The 8,362-nt window shown below is 35.5% G+C and overlaps 1 protein-coding gene across 1 annotated transcript in view; it reads right to left on the bottom strand.

The window, feature by feature from the left end:
* LOC102852821 (leptin receptor-like) overlaps nt 1-8,362 on the bottom strand; it is a 72,239-nt gene that overhangs the window by 49,842 nt on the left and 14,035 nt on the right. The window contains exons 5-6 of the mRNA XM_006879840.1: nt 6,035-6,180; nt 4,025-4,169 (exon numbers count right to left, since the gene is read on the bottom strand). Of these exons, the coding sequence (XP_006879902.1) occupies nt 4,025-4,169; nt 6,035-6,180 (291 nt within the window). The remainder of the gene's footprint in view (nt 1-4,024; nt 4,170-6,034; nt 6,181-8,362) is intronic.

Raw genomic sequence — 8,362 nt, forward strand, 5'->3', positions numbered from 1 at the left:
TTATGCTGAGTGAAGTACCTCAGTCACAAAAGGACAAATCCTACATGGTGCCACTGCTGTAAAACAGGACTGACATAGGGGTTGGGGGGAGACTGAGAAAGATGGGTTCAATAATATATACTGCATTGAAACAGATAGGGAGAAAACTGTTTAAAAGGGATATGTGATTAGGTATTTTTGTCATTGCAAGAGTCCAGAGAGAAGGCTGCATAGTGGAGTGGACCTGGGGGAGGGTTTGTGAAATAAAATAACAAAAGAATTTTTCTTTTATTTTTCCAAGAGGGTAGTGTACTGGGGGGCGAGGGTTGGGAGTGGAGAAAAGTGCAACAATGAATGAATTGAAACCCAAAGTCTCTGTAAATTTTCATTGAAATTAATGATAAATTTTAAAAAAGGAAAAAAGATGAATGGTGGCTATAAAAATGGGGAAAACTTTAAGCACTAGTTTGTAAAATAATTTGGGGTTATTTAATGTCAATATCTTATGATTAAAGAAACCATGTGACTGGTATTGCAGTGCAGCTTCTTACTACTAGGCTATCAAAGTACCTGGATTGAAGAAAAGGGGAATAGATTTATAAATGTGCTTTTTTAATTGCCTGAATAATATTCAAAACTACGTTTCCATTCCCATCTGCTGAGAATTTGGCATGCCTGTTTTATTCTATGAAAAACAACTATAATAACAAATAGTGATTGTTTACAGCAGAAAAATTATTTGTATCAATGCATATGAGGATAACAGCTTATTTCAATACTTGACAATTTCAAATGAACCATTTTCTGCTGGTAGAAATTCAATTAATCTATTTTTGCACATATATTTTGTATTATCTCAGTAGGAAAACAAAGACCTGCTTCATCATTTTTTATTGTTTTATTTTATTCTGTTAGTGACTAATTTTTTTTATAGTATGCTAAAGTCTATTCTTCACAGTTAGAATTCATTCAAGAAGTTTTGCTTTATATTTCTAAAGTCAAAAAATACAGAAAAAATTTGGAGCATAACACTACTGGACAGAAACCATTTCAGAATGTTAATGGGCTTAATTGAGCATAATCTTAGCACAGAATGGTACTCAAGCTTCATTTATACATTGCCATTGCAGGTAAATAAATAGCTAATACTGATGTGAAAGGCTGTTGACCTAACTCCAATACATTGCATACCTTATTAGCTAAGTTAACTTCAAAAATTCTCAAAAAAAATTTTAGGAAAGACAAATATGTTTTCCTTAATTAAGGTGAAGCTTTTCATTTTAAAGCCTAAAAACACAGAACAATTTTACTGCAAAACCATATAAAAGGTTTAGTTGATACAGCATTATGCTGAGTGAATTCAGTCCGTGAGGACACACATTGTAAAAATAGAAGGATAACTAGTAAAATGTGTAGGGGAATGCAAGGAAGAAAGTGGTTGGAAAAGAGGGGTGAGGGTGGGTACGTAGGGAGTCACAGTGTCACAATTTGGTGTGTGGTGGAATGGGGTAAAAAAATGGGAACAGAGAAGTTGGAAATCTCTAGGATAGCGGAGTTTAGTGGGCAGAATGAGGGGAGGGAGTGAAGGAATAGGAAAGATTCAATAGGGACTTGAAAAGACAATGTAACAGTGGGCAAAATAATTGATCAGCAAACTGAAATTGTTAACAATCTCTATTTCTTCTTCATTTATCAAGGTGCTATCAATTGGCCCAGAGGTAAGTATCTTTGGGGTTTTTTGATGTTGAGCTTCAATCCATACTGAATAGAGCAGTCCTTGGCTTTCTGCAGCAGATGATTCAAGTCCTCCTCAGTTTTTAGTGAACAAGATTGTGTCATCTGCATAACACAGGTTGTTGGTGAGTCTTCCTCCAATCCTGATGTTACATTCCTCCTCATAAATCCCAGTCTCCTGAATGATCTGTTCTGCTTATAGATTTAAAAGGTATGGAGACAGGATATGTCTTTGATGCACTCCTTTCCTGATTTTGAAAAATGAATTTTTTTTCTTGCTCTGTTCTGATGACTGCCTCTTGAGCCAAGCATAGGTTTCACATGAGCACAATCAAGTGTTATGGGATTACCGTTTTTCTTAAGGTTAGCCACAATTTTTTGTGATCCACACAGTCAAATGCCTTTGTGTAATCAATGAAACAAAGATAGATATTCTTCTGGTACTCTCTGTTTTCAGCCAAGAACCATCTAACACTGGCAATGACATCCCTAGTGCCATGGCCTCTTCTAAACCCAGTTTGCATTTCTGGTAGTCCTCTGTCATGTTACTGTTTCAGTCGTGGTTTGTTCTTCTGGTTGTTTTGTTTGTTTGTTTATAATATTCAGCAAGATTTTGCTTATGTGTGATATTATTGATATTGTTTGATAATTTACATACTCTGTTGGATAGCTCTTATTTTTGGAATGGGAGTTAATATAGATCTCTTCCAGCCAGCTCACCAGGTAGGTATCCTCTGGATGGGCATACTTCATTGAACATGTTGAATATTTTTATTGTTTTAATAGGGAGCACTGGTGGCCTAGCAGCAAGAAGCTGCACTGCAATCCAAAGGCATACAGTCCAAATCCACCAGCTGCTCTGTGGGAGAAGGATGGACAGTCTCCTTGCATGTGATTTATTGCCTCTGAAAAACTGCCAGAGGGTCAGCTATGGGTCGGTTCTGACTCGACAGTAAACAACAACAACAATGTTTTAGTATTTCACAGTACTTGTTGGTAGGACCATCAAGTGTTCTGATTCATAGCAACATGTACAAAAGATTAAAACTTCCCTGTCCTTTTTTTTTCTGCTGTACTTCTGCTCACTGTGGAAGCCACTGTTTCAATATACTTTATTAAGTTTTGTTCTCATCTTCACTGATCTTTCACTTAACAAATATGATGTCCTTCTCTGGAGATTGGACTCTCCTACTAACATTAAAAGTATGTGAGACTAAGTTTTACCACCTGAGTTTCTAAGGAGCATTCTGGCTGCATGTCTTCCAAAACGAATCTGCTTGTTCTTTTTTTTTTTTTTAATGGGGTGTGTGTGTGTGTGTGTGTGTGTGTGTGTGTGTGTTCGAACAGCACACCTCTGGGATTGCAGTGCAGCTTTTTTGCCACTAGGCCACCAGAGCTCCCCTCTGCTTTTTCTTTTAAGGCAGGTCATGGTATATTCAATATTCTTCATTAACACCACAATTCAAATTTCTTCCTTGGTCTGTTTTTCATTGTCTAACTTTCATATACATATGAGATGACTGAAAAGCTATTTTCATATATATCACAATTTATCTGAATGAGTTTCCATTAAATTAGATGGCAGCAATTCACATAGTCCGAGACCAAAAGGAATTGGGCGACACTGAAATACTTCAGGAACTTAACATAACTGCTCTATGATATTTTAAGTCCTTCAAACTTGCTGAGACTTGTTTATAATTATTTTTTGTAAAAGTTTCTGTCTTGGATTTTCCCCATGTCTCCTCATCATCACAACTAGCATGTGGCAGCTCTAATTATCTGAAAGCTTCTCAGCATCTACAACACCTCATCTTAAGACTGAGCTCAGAAGATAGGAGCTTGTCTGATTTTTAAAACAATCTTAAAAAGATGAAAACTGAAACTTGTCAAAATAAAGCACCTGGAGTGAAAGAATTCTTTTATTATGTAAAATATAAGACTGAAAGATAATTTTAATTTAATATTTTATATTGACTTCAAATAAATCCTTCACATATATATAAATTAAAGGAATAATAACAAGTGGTACTCTGAATTTGTTAATTAAGAAGTTTTTTACTAATTTGTTAATAGAAAAAATAGCTAAACAAGATATTATTATGGAAACATCTAAATTTAGGGTCTTTATATGCTTATTTTTAGAAAGTTCTAATTAACAAATTAACTTATTTAAAATGTAAACAATATTTTATACCAGTGTTCCCCCATTGATTAATTGCCACAAGTCTTAAAATGTACCAAAGAACTATTCAGAAAACATCTTTTTTCTCCAAACAGAAGTTACTACACCATGAAACTTAACACTTACCTGGTATGGTAAAGGTATAAGGGATGCTCCAGTTACTCCAGACTCCTGGGCCATGCAGTCTCATAGTCCGAACCCGGCCCTCATATGTGGCCCCAGGAAGCACACTGTTTGCTTGCAAGTATGTAGTCAATACTATCTCAGTAGCCTGATACATGTTAAACGATAATTGTTAATTTTAAAGCATGAGACCAACAATTTAATATTAACTGTTCTAGAATGAACTGTTTACTCTCAACATATGAATTTTATATCTTGAATTGATGACAAATGCACATGTTTGTTATTTTTCTATAATTGAAGAATCACTAATCCCATTAGCGAGTACTTGTTTCTTTGCTACGTTATTGAGGCCATATCAATATCAGGTGTGCATTAAACCAAGTAATGAAAGAATGAGATTAAGTATAGATAAGAAAGTAGAGATGAGGAAGATGGATGTCAGACTACATTAAGTTCACCAATGAACCTAATTATAGATACTGAAAAGAAACAATGAACTACAACCAGTCAATAGAGGGTCAAAGCTTTGCCCTAAAGCCTATCTCCTTCCTGAATTTGAACTTGTAGTTGCAAATTATTGTTTCTTGGTGAGTACAGTAATTTCTGTTTGCTAAAGCTATCCACTTATTGTTGCCAGGTGCTGTCAGTCAACTTCAAGTTATAGTGATCCTACGAATGAGAGATTTGAACGTTGGCCTACCTTGTATCATACTTATAATCTGTGACAGGCTTCAGCCCTTTCCTATCATGTCCACTTTTTCCAAGGACAGACCCTCCTGACAACGTGCCTAAAGTGTGAGAGGTGAACTTTCCCCATCCTTGCCTCTAGAGAGCACCCTAGGTGCACTTCCTCTTTGTGGGGCACAGCTACATCCATGGTTCTGTCTAATTTGGCACTTGTATAATGACTGAGTCATCCTTCATTTTGTGATCTAGTGGAGTTAACTTCTTTTTTCACATAACAACCTGGTCCATGGAAAATAATCATGCTGCTAAGTGAAGAGTTGTTATATGCTATGAAGTCTCCTGTGGTGCATAATGACCCTACGCACAACAGCTCTGAACCCTGCTCTATCTTGAACTAACCTTAATGTCTCTGACACACCTACCTCTATTACTCCAATCACGGAGTCAATCCATCTCAAGGAAGAGTGGCTGTGCATAATCATAAATGTATATAATTATGATTAAATATATATTGTGTGTGGATTTTTAATTTCATGTTAACTATCTTAAAAAGTAAAAATATATCTGTTGATTTTGATGCAAACATTTTCTGAAGCTCAAAATTACATCTAAAATATCAATTATGAGTCACTTTCAAGTCAGACATATGTTAATTTGTTATCTGTTTAGAAGTATATTAAAGAGAAAGCAACTCAATAGTCAAAACCATTGTTTTTGAAGGTTTTCACTATACTTTTTTTGCACATGCTTCTAAAACTTAAACAAAGGAAGGCTGCTATTTCCCAAAAGTCAGAACGAAACCATAGATGACCTTCTGAAGGTTTTTCAGAGGTAGGTAATCTCACAGGAGGAACAGCAACCCATATTTATCCATATTTGCTATTTGTTTCTGAATTAGATAACTGCTAGTTATGTATGGAGTGGGAATTCCTGATAATAGCTCCTCCAGTGAGTTTTTTGAGCCTGTAATTCACATGACAGAAGACTGTCTATCTTTATTCTGAGGAGCAGCTGGTGAATTTGAACAACTTGCCTTTTAATTAGCAGTGCAGCTCCTTACTAGTAAACCACAAGAGATCCCTAATTACGCATTTCATTTTCTTAAAGTACTTTGTAGAAGATGTAGGAATGTTGTTCATGTGGTCATTTTTTATGCTAATCTTGAAGCAGACCCAGGGGCATGGTACTGAATAATTACAACCCCTTCTCAAGAAGAATTAGACACGCTTGGCGTACAGAGAGATATTCTACAGGACTTTACAAAGTCTCATCTATACTTTAACTGCTTCCAACACTGAATTTTATTTACCATAATGTACTTACTTCTTTCACATTTGTTGTAGTATTCTCTGAATATTTCACTTGATATTTAAGTTGAAATGGCACTGATATTGGGCTGGCCCAAGAAATGTTTAAGTTACCACTGTCTGTGATTTCCATATGCACATCTGAAGGTGGATCAGGCTTAACTTAAGAGGGGAGAAAAAAAGAATATCTTTAAATTAAACAACTTTCCTTACAATCATAATGGTAAAATGAAGTCACAATTAATTATCAGTACATCCATCCACTTCCGAAATAGCATGCCTCCGGAAACCCTATGAACTTGGAGAAACGATGAAAGTTATACAAGTGTTCAGGTCTTTCATTCATCAAGTCGCTATGAGTCACCTATAACTCGACAACACTTAACAACAACAACCTCTCCTTACAATCATGAATTTAAAAGAATTCCAGATATTCACCAATATTAGTTCTAAATACTAAGAAGAGTTGATTTCATTTGCCCTTTGTTATTTAATATTTACAAGGTTATTACAATTAGTAGGAAAGATAGAAGGATAGATAGATAGATAGATAGATAATAGATAGATATGTAGAAGATAGATAGATAGATAGATAGATAGATAGATAGATAGATAGATAGATAAGAGAGAGAGATAGATATCTCAAACTGGAGGAGATTTCCCATCCTTCTATAGTGGAGCAGCTGGCAGATTTGAAACATGGGAGTTTGAGATTTCAATGTAACTTCTTTAATTTTTATGGGATATGTTGGAGAGGAAACCCCTGGATAAGAGAGATTGATACAGTAACTGGGGCAATGGGGTTGTTGTGTTAGAATTAGTGAGACTGGCTCAGGACAGGGCAGGGTTCAGAGCTGCTATGGGTCACAGGTGACTGAATTGCACATAACAACAACTATCAGATATATTTTTCATAATCTGTATTTCAAGATTTTAAATACAGTTTTCTCTCCAAATCAAAACTGAGTTTTACTTGATGTGACATATTGCAAATATGAACATAAAATAAAAGCAGCTAAACACTAAAATCTATAAATACTAGGTAAATTCACTGGTAAAAGCCAGTCCTTGGAGAAGGGCATCATGCTTGAAGGGTGGAGGGACAGTGCAGCAGTAGAAGACCCCACATAAATAGATTGACTTGGTAACTGGGGCAATAGGATTAGGTGTGGCATAGTCAGTGACTGTCTCAGGATAAAGCTGGTTTCAGAGCTACTGTACATAGAATTGCTATGAATTGTGGACAACAAAATGGTACAGAAAAACAACAACATATTTCAGCGACCAGAAACACAACAAAGACAGCAAATAAAAATCACAAAATTATAAACTATGATACATTTTGACTGTATATAAATATGCCTTAATAGTAGAAGCCTAAAAATAATTTTTTTTTCTTTGGACTCTTTGTGCTCCAAGACCCAGACAGACTCCACTTGATAGGGTGCTTTTACGAGCACAATTCCTCAGAAGAGCTGGCATCATTCACTCTCCATTAAGCATCTTTTCCCCTATTCCTAGCAGTATACTGAAACAGAAATTTATCAAGTCTTCCTTCCTCTCTCAATCTGCAGAAAATTACTCCACCAAGACCATGAAAGTACCCTTTGGAAAAAAAAAAAAAAGAACCCTTTGCCAAATCCAACGTCAACCAACTAATCCATTTTACTCCACCTCCTAGGAGCATTCCATAGAGCTGCTTCCTCTCTACTTCTTAAAATACTTTTTTTTTTTACTTGGGTTTCAAGACAGTAAAACTCTCCTATTCCTCTCTTCCTACCTTTCATTGTTAAGCATTCTCTTTCTGAATTCCAAACAGTTGATCTCACACATCCTCCTAAACATTTACATATTTGCACAACATGAAATATTTCTCTTTCCTGAAATCTAGACTAATATACCCAACGACTTCTTCAATTTTTCTAGTTTTTCTATTAGGCTTAAAAACTTAGTATGTCATCTCCATAACATTGGTCAACAACTAATCATCAAATGAAAGACCATGCTGAATATATTGAACAACTGTTAACAGAATTGAAAAAAAGAAACAGACAATACCACAATACTGGTGGAAGACTTTAACACACCACTCTCACCAAAAGACAGGTCAACTAAAAAGAAACTTAACCACCACAAGATAAAGGTAAATAATACAATAGAAAAATGGGCACAGGATATGAACATACACTTCACCGAAGACGACATTCAGATGGCTAACAAGCACATGAAGAAATTTTCAAAATCCCTAGCCCTAAGAGAGATGCAAATTAAAACAACTATGAGATATCATCTCACCCCCGTCAAAATAGCAAAATTTAACAGAACAGCAAGCAATAAATGCTGG

The sequence above is a fragment of the Elephantulus edwardii genome, unplaced genomic scaffold (genome assembly GCF_000299155.1).
Source record: "Elephantulus edwardii isolate Elephantulus edwardi_28Jun2011 unplaced genomic scaffold, EleEdw1.0 scaffold00005, whole genome shotgun sequence".
In the NCBI taxonomy this organism is placed as follows: Eukaryota; Metazoa; Chordata; class Mammalia; order Macroscelidea; family Macroscelididae; genus Elephantulus; species Elephantulus edwardii.